General features: G+C 44.8%; 1 protein-coding gene across 1 annotated transcript; it reads right to left on the bottom strand.

Annotated features, from left to right (window-relative positions):
- Positions 1-456: 456 nt before the first annotated feature.
- On the bottom strand, positions 457-7,704 carry ELM1 (fission ELM1-like protein (DUF1022)). The gene is made up of 10 exons (XM_048701451.2): positions 7,326-7,704; positions 4,428-4,666; positions 3,851-3,947; positions 3,567-3,716; positions 3,355-3,481; positions 1,634-1,746; positions 1,494-1,557; positions 1,303-1,396; positions 1,113-1,221; positions 457-927 (listed from the first exon to the last, which is right to left on the bottom strand). The coding sequence occupies exons 1-10, from the start codon at positions 7,509-7,511 to the stop codon at positions 829-831; spliced, it is 1,278 nt and encodes a 425-aa protein (XP_048557408.1). The 5' UTR covers positions 7,512-7,704; the 3' UTR covers positions 457-828.
- Positions 7,705-20,042: the final 12,338 nt, after the last annotated feature.

Raw genomic sequence — 20,042 nt, 5'->3', positions numbered from 1 at the left:
TATATATAAATATTATTTATTTCCTGTGTTTTAAGAGAAATCAATACATCAACTCAAAGCTTATTTTGCGCATAAGAACTGAGAGAAGACAATTCTTTAGGATGACAAATGTCATTCTATCAAATTCATATACTATTCATAATTCTTATATTTTAGTTTCCTTCAAACCGAATGAGCCCCAAACCTATGGTCAATTCCAAAACATCGCCAAAACCATCACACGGTGCTAAGCTTTGCAAGTACTTCCTCCGTTCCGAATTACTTGTCTTAGGGTATCTAGCACTAAAATGAGTCGTATCTAGACAAATCCAAGACAAGTAATTCGGAACGAAGGGAGTAGTACTTTAAAATATGTGCTAGATGAACCTAACGTGGCATCCACGTTTCCCATACTATTACAAAACGCAGCATATGCGTATCGTCGTATGCTTGTGTAGCACAAAAGACCAGTAGGACTTGCTGCTGATAAACTTAACAGAGTCACATAACCCAATGTATGATGTCACCTCGTTCCAATGGCAAAGATTTTTAATCTCAGTCCGCACTTCTATCGGATTCTTTACAGCATAACACTAGGTACAATAATGCATGAATATGCCAAGAATAAACACTGCTGTCTGTGTGTGATTGCTCAAAACTTTACGCAGTATGTTCCCAAAAATATAGCCATCTTCTGCAAAGAAGCGATCTCGCTTTGCATCGGTGATATGGCAAAAAAAATCCTCATGCAGATGCAACTAAGATAACTGAAACGTGGGCTCTGAATTGTCTGGGCTTGGAACATAACTGGAGCAAAAATGGCACTCTTTTTCTCTGATTCGACCGCTATTAACCCACTGTCCATCCATGTTGTGCAAGCACTTCACGAACCCGTGCAGCCACATCAATGGCATCGTTCAGAGGAGGGTAGCTCCAGCTGTCTGACATCTACAATGGAGGAAAGGGTCATGTAGACATGCCATGAATTTGCTCTTGAGAAATGTGTGGCCAGAAAGGGGAAAAGGAACACTCTCGTTTCTCGCAATATGGTAAAATTGTAACAGAAGTACACGATTTGGTCTTGATAAGGAGTAACTAGAGAGATGTGAACTGAGAAGGGATAGCAAACTTACATCTTCCGATCCAGTTAAAGGACGAACAGCCCCTCGTTTCTGCAGAGTGTTGTGGAAATCTGAGAATTTCCACCTGCAATGCTCAGTTCCAACAACATAGACCGGCTTCCTGAAAGAGAGGTAATAGGAAGCTTAGCTACTTACTGTCCTAAACAGGAACAACGAGTATAAGTATACAGCACTAACTCACCCAGTGCTGCACGCCTCACTTAGCATACTTATCGAGTCTGCTGTTATGATGAAAGCATCGGCCCATGCAAGATGCCCTAGGTGTGGGTTAGGTTCTGCAGCATATGAAAATTCGGATCAGCATAAATTCTGCATTGCGTTGAAAAATCAAAACATCTGAAAATGCCATTTTTTTTATTTGGTACTATCTACCTTCACCACCCCAAATGTAGAACTTTGGATGTGTGCTGAACTCTCTCAATATAAGATCGGACACCTGCCAAAAAAAGGGTTCCAAAAAATTAACTGTGCACAATTTCATAAAACAAGATATGAGCAACCAATGGTCCTACCTTTTGTGGTGTTCTCCTGGAAAATGAAATTCTGACACTTCCACAGGTCTCTGAAACATTGTGCAGTGAGCTTACCAACTGCTTGGCAAGGTCTACACCATAATTACAGTTTCCTGAGAATTGAAATGCCATGCATTAGATCTATATATATCAGCATGTAAGCAGAAACTGCTCAAACTGTGGTCTCAAAATTCTAAAAGTACGAAGCAAGTGAATGCATAAAAATGCTTGTATTTTGTTAGCAACAGCAACTTGGCAAATTTGAACAAGATAAATAGAGTAGTAATAATACCCCCGCCCCAACTCACACACCCAGGTCTCCAAAATATTTTTCAATAAATTTTTTGAAGTATCTTTTATCATTTTAATGTGGTTAACTCCAATCTAAATAATCATACAGATATCATTGGCCAGATATTTAGAAGTTTCACTGCACACATCCCAAGACGCCACTCCTGTGTATGGAGGGAGTAAGATGAAGAGAAAACATGTGGAATGCAAGAGTTTACACGAATGAGAAAAATGGAAGGCGCGGCTTCGAAATTTATTTACCATGTCCTGTTTCTATGAGCATACAGTCTAACTTAAATTCCACAATTAAATTGTGCGATACATGATCAGATGCAAATAAAAATAACTTGTCCTGCTTGGTTTCATGATTTTGTAAGAAGAAAAACGCAGTATAACAATGGAATTCCTGATAAAGTGTAAATTTGGGATTAAGGCATTCAGAAAATGCACGTACTCCATCTCAGTTCGGAAGGTTTATCTTCATGATACAAAATACTTTGTTTCAGGTGATGTATATTAGAGTTGAGTGTTTGCAATTAGTAACAAAACCTTATTTAAGTTGGCAACCCTGTCTATTAAAGTAACCCAACAAGGCAACAACCCCATCTTTTAAGATGTAAAATGTATTATATTTATACCTATTATTGCATTAAAGCATACTACAGCTAAAGACATCAAATTTATTCAATTGGCATACTCTAACACAAATGCTGTTCTAATCCAGAGTGCATGAAATATCGGCTACTGAATAACATGAGATTGTTCTTACTCGATAATATGCGTACCAAACCCAAACAAAAAGGAAAGGGCAGGATAAATCAGTAGGTCAAGATATAGGGCCTGTTTGGTTGATGACTAATAACTTTGCCACAACTAACCTTAGGCAAAGTGTGGCTGCCACAAAAAGTGTGGCTAACAAAATGGCCACCACAAGTGTGGCAAGATTTGGCAAAAAATTGAGCCTATGACATGTGGACCATATGGCAAGCCACAAGTGTGGCAATGAACCAAACACATGCCTAGAATGTTGTGGCATGACTAAGGTTAGGCGTGGCAACCTTAGGCTGGAAACCAAACAGGCCCATAAATTGGTTCTCTTGCCACAGTCAAATAAGTCATCTGTTTTGTAGTTATGTGTAGTGTGTCACAGATGGTGGGGCAGCCAACCATTCGATGAACTACTCCAACTGGCGTGCAGAAATGATGGGGGGTTACATAGACATTGCTACTAGGTGAGATAGGGGGCATGGGCATGAGGCCCCAGCCTTCAACAGAAAATCCAGAACATGAGCTTCACATTCGTGTACTGCACTAAATGATATGGAGGACATCGATTTGGCAACGCAGTGGCTTGTTCAATGGCATGTCGTGAAACAGGGATACGACAGATTTTCTCTAACATGTAGGCAGGAAGGGAAGGAGGAGTTTACTTGTTGGTCCTCCAATATTTACTACTACCAATGGCTTTGGCAAGGGAGCAAGTTCATCATGCCAGTTTGTAGCAGCAATGCGTAGTGCAGCAGAATCTGCTTGGTGAAGTGCTCCAGACGTCAGGACCTAGCTTTCCAACGTTCAAAGTTTAGAACTAGAACAGCTGGATGAAAACATATGAAGATTTGCAAGGAAAAAAAAAGCAGCATACCACATTCGGACCGGGTGGTTCTCGTGGAGTAATCCATCTCCGGAAAAGCCACGGTACTTCTTGTTGTCCCTTTGCAGTTAAAGCGTAGTAATCATGGCGAGGAGTCACCACCAAATCGAACCTATCAAGGCGATACCTGGGGTGTTGTATCTGACATAGAAAATACAGTATAATTAAACTCAGCTCAAATTTGGATGGCAAGCAGCACAATGGCTCATATCCCTAGCTGAGTAACAACTGAAAAATTATCAAATAAGCCACTGATATTTGTTTCAGTATCCTACCTGAATGACAAAGACATTATCTGGAGCTAAACACCTTACAGAGCTTGCATATGGTATGGTATCACGGCCACAAGCAACAACTATGGCCAGGCCTTCCCTGAAAGCGAATCAAACTTTGAGGAAATAGAGCAGAAGAACTATATGCCAGGAACGTTTGAATACTTATGGCGCAAACATACTAAAGAATGTTTAGGCTAGCCTACATTTTTCATATGAAACTGACCAATCAGAAGTATGTTTTAATAGGTTGCCTATTTCAAATTCATGAAAGAACACATTCTCTTTCAAATGTTCTTCCTGGAAGTATGGTACAAGTATTCAAGGATATGACATGTTCGACATAGTGGTATGTCACGATAGTGATACTGATATGACATATTCTTACAGGTTCCATCACCAAGAAGAGAAATGAAAACGAATTATATGATTCTACTATATCTTCCTGATATACCAACACAAGCTCAGCCATAAGCAGTCAGTGTGGTGATTATAACTTATAATTAAGTCATAAAGTTGTTAGACCAGGTAATAAAGTAATCAACGACATAAGCAACAATATAAGAAATGTGAACCTTACTTCTCGAAGGTATCACGGACCATTGTCACTATCCTTTTGGAATCTGCTTCTAGTATAGAAGACAATCCAAGAGATTGAACATTACTGACAGGATAAGGTGCTGACAGTTTTCCTTGAAACAGTGTTGTGAATGTCGTGTTAGACAGTATATGTCTGAGTACTTGGTCCACCATTTTATGCAAGGAGATAGGGAGAAAGTGCAGCCACTTGTTGATTCCTCCGGTTGGCCTGATAATACGCTGCATGACAAAACATATTTCAACAAAAAAGTTAATAATGAGAGTACTCAAGATCCATAAGAACGGCAAAAAAAAAAAAGCATACTGAAGAGGTCAGTGACATAGTTATATAATTGGACCTAAGAAAAATACCGAGAAAGATAAAGATAGCGAATATCAATAAGAATTTGCATTATATTAAGTTCCTATTTATATTGTTAACCGAACTAATACACATGCATATGAGTAACTACAGACTAGACAGAAATGACAAGCATTATATTAACTTTTCACTGGCATGGTTTTCTTATTTACTATGTTGTTAACTGAGCCCATGCAGGACTATAAGTAACAGCAATCCAGAAAGAAATGACAATCTATTTAGAGTATTTGAAGGTAGAGCCATTCCCAGATTCCAATCAGTACGTCACAACCCAAAATTCAATCCATGGACACCACATGACAAAGAGAGCACTAAGGCACTACATGCTGCTGAAACCCCATGAATGCACAGAGCAAAGGCCAGGCCAAGAATTAAGCGGTACCAAATCCAAAAATCGCCATCTGAGAATTAAGTGGATGAGACGTTTCAGAATTAACTTGACAGGGTGACAATAATGTTTACCCCCCTAATTTGCAGCAACAGACTACAACACTGACATGGTAAAAGTTTTAAAAGAAGAGACTGTAGTGACAATTAACGAACCCCTCTAAAAGCTAGAAGCAATCCTCTTACACTACTTACTGAGGTCAAGGCTATGTTGTGCTTAAACCATGATTACACCTCCAAAACCAAGCCTTGAACATGTTGCTCTTACTCTCTAGCAGCTTGCGTTTAGGAATGATGACTAGTTGCCATATAAGAGCAACTCTAGTAGAGTCGCCATATCGGCTCGATCCTTAACCGCCTGTTTGGCGATTTTGACCGGAAAGTCTGCTCTAGCAGAGTCGTCATCCCGCCCTGGATCGCCGTAATTTATGGAGGCCGCTCCAAATCAAGCCCCCCGAGCCTCCATATTTGGAGGCCGTGGGGTGTTGCTTTGGAGCGCGCTCCATCACTAACCGCCCACGCAGGAGGAAAGTTTCACCTCTCTCCTCATCCTCCCGTGCGGCCCATCTTCCTTCCATGCCAATAGCGCGGACAGCAGAAGCTCATCTCAGCGGGAAACGGGCCAATTAATGGCGGATGCCGCATGCCCAACTGCCCGTGCAATCTGCCGCCATGTTTTCCCGCTGCCTGGTCCTATAAAAAGGCCGTCGCCACCCCGTGTTGCCCCAGAGCTCCACTTCCTCTTCGCCTCTACTTTCACCATGCCGCTTCCCCTTCAGCTGGACTGGGTTCCGCTCTTGGAGGAGGAGGAACGGATGCTCGACAAGGAAGTGGAGGAAGAGGCCGCCGAAATCGATGAGGAGATGGACTGCCGCGGCGCGTTGGAGGCTGCGCAGGAGGGATCTTGCCACAACAAAATCTTCGAGACCATCGTCAGGCAGGCGTTGGCGGCGGGGAGGGACCACGCTGTCTAGCTTGAGTACGAGAAGGCATCGGCGGATTTTGTGGTGGAGAGGAAGCATGACAGATGGCGCAAACTCAACACAGAGACGGTCAGATTCGGACGAATCACGCCATATTGGGCCTTGCCCCCACTTATAAAGCCATCCCCGACCTCGACGACCGCACGGGACAGGAATGGGACGAAGACGAGGTCACCCAATTCCGCCGCTCCAGCCTGAACCGCGACGGACTGTCACACCGCCTCGTCTAGACTCGGCACATATGTGCCCCCGTGCATGGCATTTACCATCGACATGGGGCTCAAAATCAAGCTATAGTCACTAAATATATGTAAAAGAGACAAATTTTGAACACATATGATATAAAAATGTCATTAATCGACTTTTCTCCCTCCATGTAACAACTTTGTAACGCAATGTTTAGTCAAGTGTTCAATCCCTCAAATTGAGTGTATGAGTATTGAGGTGATGCAATAAAAAAAGAAAATAATATGGAGGCTGCAATATGGCGCATTTGAGTTTGCGCGTTGCCTCGGCAGCCTCCATAATATTACGGAGCGTGCTCCCTACATGTTTTGGAGGCTGCCAATATGGTGACTCTGCTAGAGATGCTCTAACATAGTATCTAACAACAGCCATGTCAAGGTAGTATAATGTTACAGCAAAAATATAAGATGATCAAATCAACCTCTTATCAAAGCTGAGTGCAAAAGAAGAGCTAACAAAACGCCACATCATCTGAAATGCTTTGTGGCGTCTGATAAGCATCCAAGAAGCCAAATACATATTTAGAGCTTCTTCTAGAGAATTCACTTTTAGGGAATACCTGAATAGGCTCAACCGGATAATTCTAGAATCCACTACTTTTGATCCTCTTCTAGAGAATTCACTTTTAGAAAATACCTGAATAGGCTCCTGGTACATGTACTTCAAACAAAACATAATTCCAGTAACTAAATTATACACATCCGCCTAATCTTCTCCGTTGCAAGTAAATTGGTTGCAAGCAACGGCCTTTATTCTAGTAAAATTAACTAAGCAAATAATTAAATCGCAATACGCGATGCCACGCTAAGCTGATGACATGATTAACAAGGGCACTAACAACGATCCTGTCACACAGTCATAGCAGGACGAGAGGAAACGAGAGGGGCGGCGCTCTGCTTACGTAGAGCGTGAGGCGGTCGGCCAGGCCGAGGGCGCGGACGAGGCCGAGGCACTGGTTCTCGGCGCCGGCGCAGCCGTTCCCGATGACGACTGCGCGGCGCACCGCGGCCACGCCACCCGCGAAGATCTCCGGCGCCCGATCCACCTCGCCCGGCGGCTCCGGCAGCAACAGCGGCCGAATCGACATGGCTAGCTCGCCGGCTGTGAAATCGGAGCGGGAGGAGCTGGGCGTGGGGGCCTGGGGGCTGTGGCTTGGGAAGCAGGACGCGAAGGGATCAGTGAGGGGCGACTCGAAGGGCGATGCGATTTGGTGCGAGCCAGTCTTGCGGGAGAAGTTTGGTTTTTCATCCCTTTTTGCGTCTGCCGAGAGACGGAGGGAGTGGCCTGGTGGGGAGCGGGGGTTGGAAAAGGGAGGAGGCGACTTTTTTTTGAAGTTACGAGTAAGTTTTTTTTTAATAAATGATACTTTACTTTATGAAAATATGTATGTGGCAACCATGTGACAGATTGCAAAACTGCAATACGATCTTATCAGTGTCTGTTTTGAATCCGCAACAGTGCCGTCGGATCCCAGCCTCCCGCGCTGCCCCACGAGCTCCTGCTCCACGAGAGGCCAACATTCTGGAGGAGTACGCCGTGAGAGCCGAGGCCGCCGTCGAGGACGAAAACGATGGCGCCCAGCCGGCCTCGTCGCCCGACGCCATGTTTGACGCGATCCTGGTGTTGGGGAACGTAGTAACTTCAAAAAAAATCTACGCACACGCCAGATCATGGTGATGCATAGCAACGAGAGGGAAGAGTATCGTCCACGTACCCTCGTAGACCGTAAGCGGAAGCGTTATGAGAAGGCGGTTGATGTAGTCGAACATCTTCACGATCTGACCGATCCAAGTACCGAACGCACAACACCTCCAAGTTCAGCACACGTTCAGCTCGATGACGTCCCATAAACTCCGATCCAGCAGAGCTTCACGGAAGAGTTCCGTCAGCACGACGGCGTGTTGACGGTGATGATGTTGCTACCGACGCAGGGCTTCGCCTAAGCACCGCTACGATATAATCGAGGTGGATTATGATGGAGGGGGGCACCGCACACGGCTAAGGGATTAATGATCAACTTCTGTGTCTAGAAGTGCCCCTTGCCCCCGTATATAAAGGAGCAAGGGGGAGGCCGGCGGCCCTCTATGGCGCGCCAGGAGGAGGAGTCCTCCTCCTAGTAGGAGTAGGACTCCCCTCTTTCCTACTCCTACTAGGAGGGGGAAAGGAAGGGGGGAGGGAGAAGGAAAGGGGGGCGCCCCCCCCCCTCCTAGTTCAATTCGGACCAGAGGGGGAGGGGTGCGCGGCCTGCCCTAGGCCAGTCCTCTCTCTCCACTAAGGCCCATAAGGCCCAATATTTCTCCCGGGGGTTCCGGTAACCCTCTGGCACTTCGGTTTTCTCCGAAATCACCCGGAACACTTTCGGTGTCCGAATATAATTGTCTCATATATCGATCTTTACGTCTTGACCATTTCGAGACTCCTCGTCATGTCCATGATCATATCCGGGACTCCAAACTACCTTCGGTACATCAAAACACAAAAGCTCATAATACCGATCGTCACCGAACTTTAAGCGTGCGGACCCTACGGGTTCGAGAACTATGTAGACATGACCGAGACACGTCTCCGGTCAATAACCAATAGCGGAACCTGGATGTTCATATTGGCTCCCACATATTCTACGAAGATCTTTATCGGTCAAACCGCATAACAGCATATGTTGTTCCTTTCGTCATCGTTATGTTACTTGCCCGAGATTTGATCGTTGATATCTCAATACCTAGTTCAATCTCGTTACCGGTAACATGATAGTGATAAATCGGTAAGAGACATCATAGATCACACCATATCTAATAAAGTACGGTTATGACGTTCGGACACACCATTACACTCTGGTGTTCCAGGTGGCGTGAGTTGCGAAACTATTCCGCATTTGTTTCAAATGAAGACCAGACTCGTAACTCAAATATTCTCCTCCACGATCAGATCGCAGAAACTTTATTTTCTTGTTACGATGATTTCACTTCACTCTGAAATTCTTTGAACTTTTCAAATGTTTCAGACTTATGTTTCATCAAGTAGATATACCCATATCTGCTCGAATTATCCGTGAAGGTCAGAAAATAACGATACCCACCGCGAGCCTCAACACTCATCGGACTGCATACATCAACATGTATTATTTCCAATAAGTCAGTTGCTCGCTCTGTTGTTCCGGAGAACGGAGTCTTAGTCATCTTGCCCATGAGGCATGGTTCGCAAGCATCAAGTGATTCATAATCAAGTGATTCCAAAAACCCATCAGCATGGAGTTTCTTCATGCGCTTTACACCAATATGACCTAAACGGCAGTGCCACAAATAAGTTGCACTATCATTATTAACATTGCATCTTTTGACTTCAATATTATGAATATGTGTATCATTACGATCGAGATTCAATAAACCATTTATATTGAGTGTATGACCATAGAAGGTTTTATTCATGTAAATAGAACAACAATTATTCTTTGACTTAAATGAATAACCGTATTGCAATAAACATGATTCAATCATATTCATGCTTAATGCAAACACCAAATAACATTTATTTTAGGTTCAACACTAATTCCGAAAGTATAGGGAGTGTACGATGATGATCATATCTATTTTGGAACCACTTCCAACACACATCGTCACTTCACCCTTAACTAGTCTCTGTTCATTCTGCAACTCCCGTTTCGAGTTTACTAATCTTAGCAACTGAACTAGTATCAAATACTGAGGGGTTGCTATAAACACTAGTAAAGTACACATCAATAACATGTATATCAAATATACTTTTGTTCACTTTGCCATTCTTCTTATCTGCCAAATACTTGGGGCAGTTCTGTTTCCAGTGACCAGTCCCTTTGCAGTAGAAGCACTTAGTCTCAGGCTTAGGTCTAGACTTGGGCTTCTTCACTTGACCAGCAACTTGCTTCCTGTTCTTCTTGAAGTTCCCCTTCTTCCCTTTGCCCTTTTTCTTGAAACTAATGGTCTTGTCAACCATCAACACTTGATGCTTTTCTTGATTTCTACCTTCGTTGATCTCAGCATCACGAAGAGCTTGGGAATCGTTTCCATTATCCCTTGCATATTATAGTTCATCACGAAGTTCCAGTAACTTGGTGATAGTGACTAGAGAACTCTATAAATTACTATCTTATCTGGAAGATTAACTCCCACTTGATTCAAGCAATTGCAGTACCCAGACAATCTGAGCACATGCTCACTGGTTGAGCTATTCTCCTCCATCTTTGTAGGCAAAGTGCTTGTCAAAGGTCTCATACCTTTCGACATGGGCATGAGTCTAAAATACTAATTTCAACTCTTAGAACATCTCATATGCTCCTGGCATTCAAAATGTCTCTGAAGCCTCGATTCTAAGCCGTAAAGCATGGTGCACTAAATTATCGAGTAGTCATCATATCGAGCTCGCCAAACGTTCATAACGTCTGCATCTGCTCCTGCAATTGGTCTGTCACCTAGCGGTGCATCAAGGATATAATTCTTCTATGCGGCAATGAGGATAATCCTCAGATCACGGATCCAATCCACATCACTGCTACTAACATCTTTCAACTTAGTTTTTCTCTAGGAATATATCAAAATAAACGGGGAGCTACATCGCGAGCTATTGATCTACAACATAGTTATGCAAATACTATCACGACTAAGTTCATGATAAATTAAAGTTCAATTAATCATATTACTTAAGAACTCTCACTTAGATAGACATCCCTCTAGTCATCTAAATGATCACGTGACCCAAATCAACTAAACCATGTCCGATCATCACGTGAGATGGAGTAGTTTTCAATGGTGAACATCATTATGTTGATCATATCTACTATATGATTCACACTCGACCTTTCGGTCTCCAGTGTTCAGAGGCCATATCTGCATATGCTAGGCTCGTTAAGTTTAACCCGAGTATTCTGCATATGCAAAACTGGCTTGCACCCGTTGTATGTGAACGTAGAGCTTATCACACCCGATCATCACGTGGTGTCTCGGCACGATGAACTTTCGCAATGGTGCATACTCAGGGAGAATACTTGTACCTTAAAATTTAGTGAGAGATCATCTTATAATGCCACTGTCGATCTAAGCAAAATAAGATGCATAAAAGATAAACATCACATGCAATCAATATAAGTGATATGATATGGCCATCATCATCTTGTGCTTGTGATCTCCATCTCCGAAGCACCGTCATGATCACCATCATCACCGGCGCGACACCTTGATCTCCATCGTAGCATCGTTGTCGTCTCGCCAACTATTGCTTCTACGACTATCGCTACCGCTTAATGATAAAGTAAAGCAATTACATGGCGATTGCATTGCATACAATAAAGCGACAACCTTATGGCTCCTGCCAGTTGCCGATAACTCGGTTACAAAACATGATCATCTCATACAACAAAATATAGCATCATGTCTTAACCATATCACATCACAACATGCCCTTCAAAAACAAGTTAGACGTCCTCTACTTTGTTGTTGCAAGTTTTACGTGGCTGCTATGGGCTGAGCAAGAACCGTTTTTACCTACACATCAAAACCACAACGATAGTTTGTCAAGTTAGTGTTGTTTTAACCTTCTCAAGGACCGGGCGTAGACACACTCGGTTCAACTAAAGTTGGAGAAACTGACACCCGCTAGCCACCTGTGTGCAAAGTACGTCGGTAGAACCAGTCTCGCGTAAGCGTACACGTAATGTCGGTCCAGGCCGCTTAATCCAACAATACCGTCGAACCAAAGTATGACATGCTGGTAAGCAGTATGACTTGTATCGCCCACAACTCACTTGTGTTCTACTCGTGCATATAACATCTACGCATAAACCTGGCTCTGATACCACTGTTGGGGAACGTAGTAATTTCAAAAAAAAATACGCACACGCAAGATCATGGTGATGCATAGCAATGAGAGGGAATAGTATCGTCCACGTACCCTCGTAGACCGTAAGCGGAAGCATTATGAGAACGCGGTTGATGTAGTCGAACATCTTCACGATCCGACCGATCCAAGTATCGAACGCACGACACCTCCGAGTTCAGCACACGTTTAGCTCGATGACGTCCCACGAACTCTGATCCAGCAGAGCTTCACGGGGGAGTTCCGTCAGCACGACGCATGTTGACGGTGATGATGTTGCTACCGATGCAGGGCTTCGCCTAAGCACCGCTACGATATACACTACAAAAAAATACACTTCCGTGATGATACGTGTTTGTCACAGTAGGTCGCATTTTTTGTCATGCATGTACATCCATGACGATTTTATGACAGAATCAAGATAGTCATACTTGTGTTGTCGTAGAAGTGTTCCATGACATTACCAAAATTATCATCATGGAAGTGTCCACTTCCATGGCGATAAATCACGCGTCATAGAAGTGCTTTCGTCAAGGGTGACCGACACGTGGCATCCACCGTAACGGAACGCCGTTAAGCTATCGGGTTGGATTTTGGATCCGATAACCCGTTAACAACCCTGACCAATGGGGAATTTCCACGTGTAAAATTCTGATTGGCCGAAGGAAACACGTGTTGCCTCACCGTTGGGACAGATGTCATCCACTCATTGGACAGGAGGTGCCTATGATAGGTCGACACGTGGCACGTCCCAACAATGGCCCATTTTGGTGAAAAAGGTCGGCCCAGTAAAAATTAGCAGGCCGGCCCATATAAGGCCTACTTGTGTCAGGCCCATTTAAGCCCACGTCCCATACGAGATGTGCCAATTCGGCCCGTCAACGGCCCGTTAAAGATTTGACACCATTGCAGCCCATCGTCAGTTCGAGCCCGTTAACAGCCCGCTATATATTTGGGCTCAATATCAGACCGATGAGATTCTGTTAACGGCCTATTTAATGGATGGGCCATTTTTCAGGATGTACATCTTTCGGCCTTTTAGCGACCCATTTAAATATTGGGCTAATTTCCGGACCGGTGTGTCTTCCAGCCTGTTGACGGCCCATAAATCTAATGGGCCATTTGTAGTCGGACCTGAGTTTCGGCCTTTTAGTGGCCCATTTAAGTGTTGGGCCAATTTCTGGCCTGGTGTCACTTTCAGCCTATTGACGGCCCATAAATCAGTTGGGCCATTTGTAGTCGGACATGAGTTTTGGCCTTTTAGCGACCCATTTAAGTGTTGGGCCAATTCCCGACCCTGTGTGCCTTTCGGCCTGTTAACGGACCATAAATGAGTCGGGCCATTTGTAGTCGGACCTTAGTTTTGGCCTTTTAACGGCCCATGCCCTTCATGGTCCAATACCATCCCGGTTTCTCTTTCGGCCTGCTAAAGGCCCACAACACAGTTGGGCCGTTTACAATACGATCTGACTTTCGGCCTCTTAGCGGCCCATGCTCTTCATGGTCCAGTACAAGCCCGCTATCTCTTTCGGCCTGCTAAAGGCCTACAGTATAGTTGGGCCATATGTAGCCCAAACTTAGTAAAGGCCTGTTAACGGCCCGTGAAATAAATTGGGGCCACCTGTTGCCTGCTTCGATGTCGGCCTGTTAACGACCCGGGAGGTAAGAGGGTCGACCATTAACTTTCCGCCTAGTAACGGCCCATTAACTTAATGGGCCCACTAAAGTTCGTTCATGTCTTTAGGCCAAATTAGATAATTTGAGCCCATTACGACGAGCAATTATGCACAGGACCAAAACCGATCAAGCAAAGGTATGACATACAGGGAATAACGTTGCACATCCAGCATATATTACAGGAAATTACATCCACTAGGCAATCAAAGATTGATGCCAGTGCAAATAAATGAGCATAACCTAACCATCTACAACGTCACAATCTGCAACCTCAGCACAGATGACGCCCATAAGCATGTGGGCAAGTTCTTGCTGCTTTGCTACACTGTCTCTGAAAACATTGATCAGTTGTTGTGTCGCATGACTATGCACCTCTGATTCATCCACCATTTCCATCATTGCTTCAGCCATTAATTGGTTCACAAACATACATTTATTCCATTGCATTCGAGACAGAGGATACTGAACAGATTCAGATGGCGATTTTGGCAATCTTGTATTATTGATAGTGGAGAGTGTCTCGACCACTACATCATAACATAAATTAGGACGGGAACCAAACAGATTAATCATGATTTATTGCCATATTACCTGGCCTAGATTTACTGGAAAGAAACAATGGGGTTGCCTTGCTGTTTTCAGAGTTTGTTTTCTTATCTTCAGCAACCTGCACAAAATTAACACACTAGCATTGCTATCATTGGCCAAGTCAGATAATAGGAAAGCAACATTGACACAATGAACATTTGGGCAACTAGCCTACACCAAATTAATACAATATGGCACAACTATCATCAGCCAGGTAAGGTAATATGAAAGCAACATTGACACAATGAATGAATGGGCAACCAGAGAAGCACTACAATTCAGTAATGTGCGTGATATGAGATAGTACATTCATGCAACTTAGTATGCAAAACTACCAGGCAGTTTTCCTTACAAAAATCAACATTGGCGACTTTAACATTTTGCTACAACTAATTTTAGATCTGATAAAGGTTAGATTCACGCCGATTAACAAAATACATTGTAACACCCCGGATGTTACTTTCCCAATTTGTACTCCTACTCTTGCCGTTTCGGCGTTAAGTTATTTTATTTTCTCGGGTTTGGGTCTTGTCTTTGTGTGTTGTTTTCGTTTTCATGCATCTCATATCATGTCATCTTGTGCATTGCATTTGCATACGTGTTCATCTCATGCATACGAGCATTTCCCCCGTTGTCCGTTTTGCATTCCGGCGCTTCGTTCTTCTCCGGTGGTCATTTCTACCTTTCTCTCGTGTGTGGGGATTAAAAATTTCCGGATTGGACCGAGACTTGCCAAGCGACCTTGGTTTACTACCGGTAGACCGCCTGTCAAGTTTCGTACCATTTGGACTTCGTTTGATACTCCAACGGTTAACCGAGGGACCGAAAAGGCCTCGTGTGTGTTGCAGCCCAACACCCATCCAATTTGGCCCAAAACCCACCTAAGACTTCTCCATCATCTAGAGCGTTCGATCACGATTGCGTGGCCGAAAACCGCACCTCATTTGGACTCTCCTAGCTCCCTTTACCTCTATTTAAAGGCCTCTCCTCGAAAATCCGGACCCCCTCGTCCGAAACCCTAAAAATCATCTCCGCGCCGGCCGGACACGTCCGCCCTGGCCGGACACATCGCCGCCGCCCACTCCACGCCTGCCACGTCACCGCTGCCACCCGCGCGCCGCCGTGGCCCGGAGGGCCTAGATCCGGCCCCCGCGGCCCAGATCCGGGCGCCGCCCCGCGCCTCCGCCCCCGCCGCCTACCGCGCCCCGCCGCCGCTGCTTCTCCGTCGCGCCGCCACACCGCCCACACCGTCGCACCTCCTGCCGCCATGCGCCATCGTCGCCTCGGCCTCCGCACGCCACCGCCGCCTCGGCCTCGCGCCGCCACGCCACCCGTCTCCAGCGCTCCAGCGAGCCCCGAGCCGGCCCCCCTCTTCCTCCCTCTACTCCGGCCGCCGGACGGCCATCAACGCCGGCAAGGCTCCAGCGAGATCCCGGCGAACCTCGGGGCACGTGCAAACCCTAGATCTGGGAGGTTGAATTTCTACTAAGTCCTCGAAATCTCAGATCCATGTGCTCCTATTCATAGCCTCGTATCTCCGCATCCGTAACTCTGTTTTTGGCATATAGCATATCAAAATGTTCATCTCAGAGAGTACATCATTTCATTCCATTGCATCATTTTCATTTGAGCTCATCTTGATGCCCGAAATGCTGTTAGAAGAGGGCTACTTGAGATAATTTGTCAGATCTGTTACTCCTTTTAGCTTTTTGTCATTTTTGCCATGATTATTGTGTGCATGATATGTCCATGAGCTCTACATATGTTTTGTTAAGGGTTTTGTCATCTTTCCAGACGTGCAACCCATGTATTTTTGTGATGTGTGTGGTGACTAGCACGAGTTTGCAAAGTGGTGCACTTGGTAATTCTGATTTCAGCGACTTAGCATTTCCACTAAGTCCTTGAGCTGTTTATCTCATATAGCCATATGTTCATGTTGTTTCCTAGTGATCCGTGCCTCTTTTGAGGATAATCAGTAAGGATGTTTTGTTAATCTTGTAGTGCTCTATCCATCCATGTATTTGTTTGCAATTATGGAGCACCCTAGCTTGAGTCAATCGAGCTCTACTTTTGCTACTTTGTGAATCTGGGCAGATTGTCAACTTGTTTGCAATTTTGCCGATGATGTTGTAGTTGATCCGTGCATGCTATGCTATTGTTCTTGCCATGTCTAGCTTGCATTTTGGGTGTTCTTGGTAGATGTATGCTTAGTTGGTCATGACTTGCTCCATAGTGAGTGCATCGAGCTTGTAAACATGCCTACTTGAGTTATGTTTCAGCATGTTCCAGTTTTCACTAAGTCTGAAAACTGATTATGTTTTTGCCATGTTCACATGCTTGCAATCGTTTTTTCTGATCCCTTTTGGCCCAAGGTCACTAAGGGACTTTTGTTAAGCTCTTTGAGTAGCTCCATGCCATGCTCTACTTTTCCATGTTCAGGTCCTGTAGCATGTAGTTTTGTTGCTCCGAAGAGTGCTACCTGATCTGAAATTCCAGACAAGTGTTAATTTCACCAAGTGTGAGATCTGTTTGTCATATGCATTTTTGCCATGCTTGTTTGAACCTGTTAATGGATGAATTGGCCGTAGCTCAGTGCTAGACTTTTGTTAAGCATTATGAATGCATCCCTGCCATGTATTTTGTTGTCATGTTTGAGTGTTGTAACATGTTCATTTCGTTGCATTTAGATGGCTACTTGTTGTAAATCGCAGACCGATGTTATATTTGAATCGCTTGCCATTTCCAAACCGTAACTCCGATTCCGGCGTTCTTTATATCGTTTTCAAGCGATTTCATCTCATCTTTCCAGTGGCACACTTGGATTTCCAAGTTGAAGCCAGGTTCATGCATTCCTTGTCACATCTTGCATATGCATCCCGCATCGCATCCCACATAGCATATCATCTTTGCATCATCTTGTTGATCCTTGCACGTGGTTGATTTGTGTCCTTGTTGCTTGTTTGTCTTGTTTGGGTAGAGCCGGGAGACGAGTTCGCTAACGAGGAGCCCGTTGAGTTTACTTTCGAGGATCCAGTCAACTCTGACAACTGTGCAGGCAAGATGCCTACCACTTGAAGTCAAGATGATCATACCCTCGAAGTCACTACTATCTTTGCTATGCTAGTTTGCTCGCTCTTTTGCTATGCCAATGCTACGATGCCTACCACTTGCTTTCAAGCCTCCCAAATTGCCATGTCAAACCTCTAACCCACCATGTCCTAGCAAACCATTGATTGGCTATGTTACCGCTTTGCTCAGCCCCTCTTATAGTGTTGCTAGTTGCAGGTGAAGATTGGAGACCGTTCCTTGTTGGAACATTTATTTACTTATTGGGATATCATTATATTGCCATGTTATCTTAATGCATCTATATGCTTGGTAAAGGGTGGAAGGCTCGGCCTCTCACCTAGTGTTTTGTTCCACTCTTGCCGCCCTAGTTTTCGTCATATCGGTGTTATGTTCCCGGATTTTGCGTTCCTTACGCGGTTGGGTTATAATGGGAACCCCTTGATAGTTCGCCTTGATTAAAGCTTTTCCAGCAATGCCCAACCTTGGTTTTACCATTTGCCACCTAGCCTCTTTTCCCTTGGGTTTCCGGAGCCCGAGGGTCATCTTATTTTAAACCCCCCCGGGCCAGTGCTCCCCTGAGTGTTGGTCCAAACTAGAGTCCTGTGCAGCGCCCCCTCGGGGAAACTCGAGGTTTGGTTTTAGTTGTATGGAGCGCTCATCTGAGTGTGCCCTGAGAACGAGATATGTGCAGCTCCTATCGGGATTTGTCGGCACATTCGGGCGGTGTTGCTGGTCTTGTTTTAACCCGTCGAAGTGTCTTGAAGAACCGAGATACCGAGTCTGATCGGAACGTCGTGGGAGGAGGTTTATTCCTTCGTTGACCGTGAGAGCTTGTCATGGGCTAAGTTGGGACTCCCCTGCAGGGTTTTGAACTTTCGAAAGCCGTGCCCGCGGTTATGGGCAGATGGGAATTTGTTAATGTCCGGTTGTAGATAACTTGAACCTTAACTTAATTAAAATGAATCAACTGAGTGTGTTACCGTGATGGCCTCTACTCGGCGGAGTCCGGGAAGTGGACACGGTGTTGGAGTAATGTTTGCGCAGGTTGCTCTCTAGTTTCTCGCTCGCGCTTTGCCTCCTCTTCTCGCTCTCTCTTGCGAACAGGATAGCCATCATATTTGCTAGTCGCTTGCTGCAGCTCCACACATATTTACCTTGCCATACCTATTAAGCTTAAATAGTCTTGATCGCGAGGGTGCGAGATTGCTGAGTCCCTGTGGCTCACAGATTACTATTACACCAGATGCAGGGCCTGATGATTTCGCTCCAGGAGATGCGTTCGAGCTCAAGTGGGAGTTCGACGAGGACTCTCAATGTTACTATGTTTCCTTTCCTGATGATTCGTAGTGGTGCCCAGTTGGGGGTGATTGGGACCGTGTCGCATGTTGGGTTCTCTTTTATTTTGGCGCCGTAGTCGGGCCATGAGTGTTTGGATGATGTAATGTTATTTATGTTCTTGATTGACGTGGCGAGTGTAAGCCAACTATGTTATCTCCCCTTTTATTATCATATAACATGGAATGTTGTGAAGATTGCCTAACTTGCGACATATGCCTTCAATGAGATTATGCCTCTAAGTCGTGCCTCGACACGTGGGAGATATAGTCATATCGAGGGTGTTACAAGTTGGTATCAGAGCCAGGGTTGGCAGAGGACTCGTCAGATGTCATCATGGGTAACCTTCCAGTTAATGATATTCCTGCAAAAGTTCTTTTTGACACGGGTGCATCGCATTGTTTCATTTCCAAACCTTTTGCATCAAAGTATGAGTGCGATTATCAGTATCTGCAAAGTTCCTTGCAAATTGTGTCACCGGGCAAGCAGATGATAGCTAACACCTGCGTCCTGGAGGTTACTATCACATTGGGCGACTACAAGTTCCTTTCTTCCCCAATTGTTCTTGGTAACTCGGATATTGATCTTATTCTCGGAATGGATTGGCTTTCTAAGCACAAGGCACATCTTGATTGTGCTGCCAGGCAGATTCAATTGACTCATTCGTCTGAGGATGTAATTGTCTTTGCTGCTCGGGATAGTACCATCCGTCTGTTTTCTCTCAATGAGAAGGGTGAATTGGATGCCATCTCTCAAATTCCAGTCGTTTGCGAATATCAAGATGTTTTTCCAAAAGAGCTTCCAGGAATGCCTCCGCACCGGCCAGTTGAATTCGTCATTGATCTTGAGCCCGGCACGGAACCTATGTGCAAGCGTCCTTACAAGCTCGGACCTGAAGAGTTGAAGGAGCTGAAGAAGCAACTCGATATTCAAGAGAAAATGGGTCTCATCCGGCCTAGTTCTTCTCCATGGGGTTGTGGTGTTCTTTTTGTGAAGAAGAAGGATGGAACGGACCGACTTTGTGTTGATTACCGTCCATTGAACAAGAAGACCATCAAGAATAAATACCCACTTCCCAACATCAATGAGCTGTTCGAACAACTCA

The sequence above is a fragment of the Triticum urartu genome, chromosome 2A (genome assembly GCF_056163025.1).
Source record: "Triticum urartu cultivar PI428250 chromosome 2A, HENAU_Tu73, whole genome shotgun sequence".
In the NCBI taxonomy this organism is placed as follows: domain Eukaryota; kingdom Viridiplantae; phylum Streptophyta; class Magnoliopsida; order Poales; family Poaceae; genus Triticum; species Triticum urartu.
The sequence above is the reverse complement of the archived record's forward strand: the minus strand, read 5'-3'. Positions and strand labels throughout refer to the sequence as shown.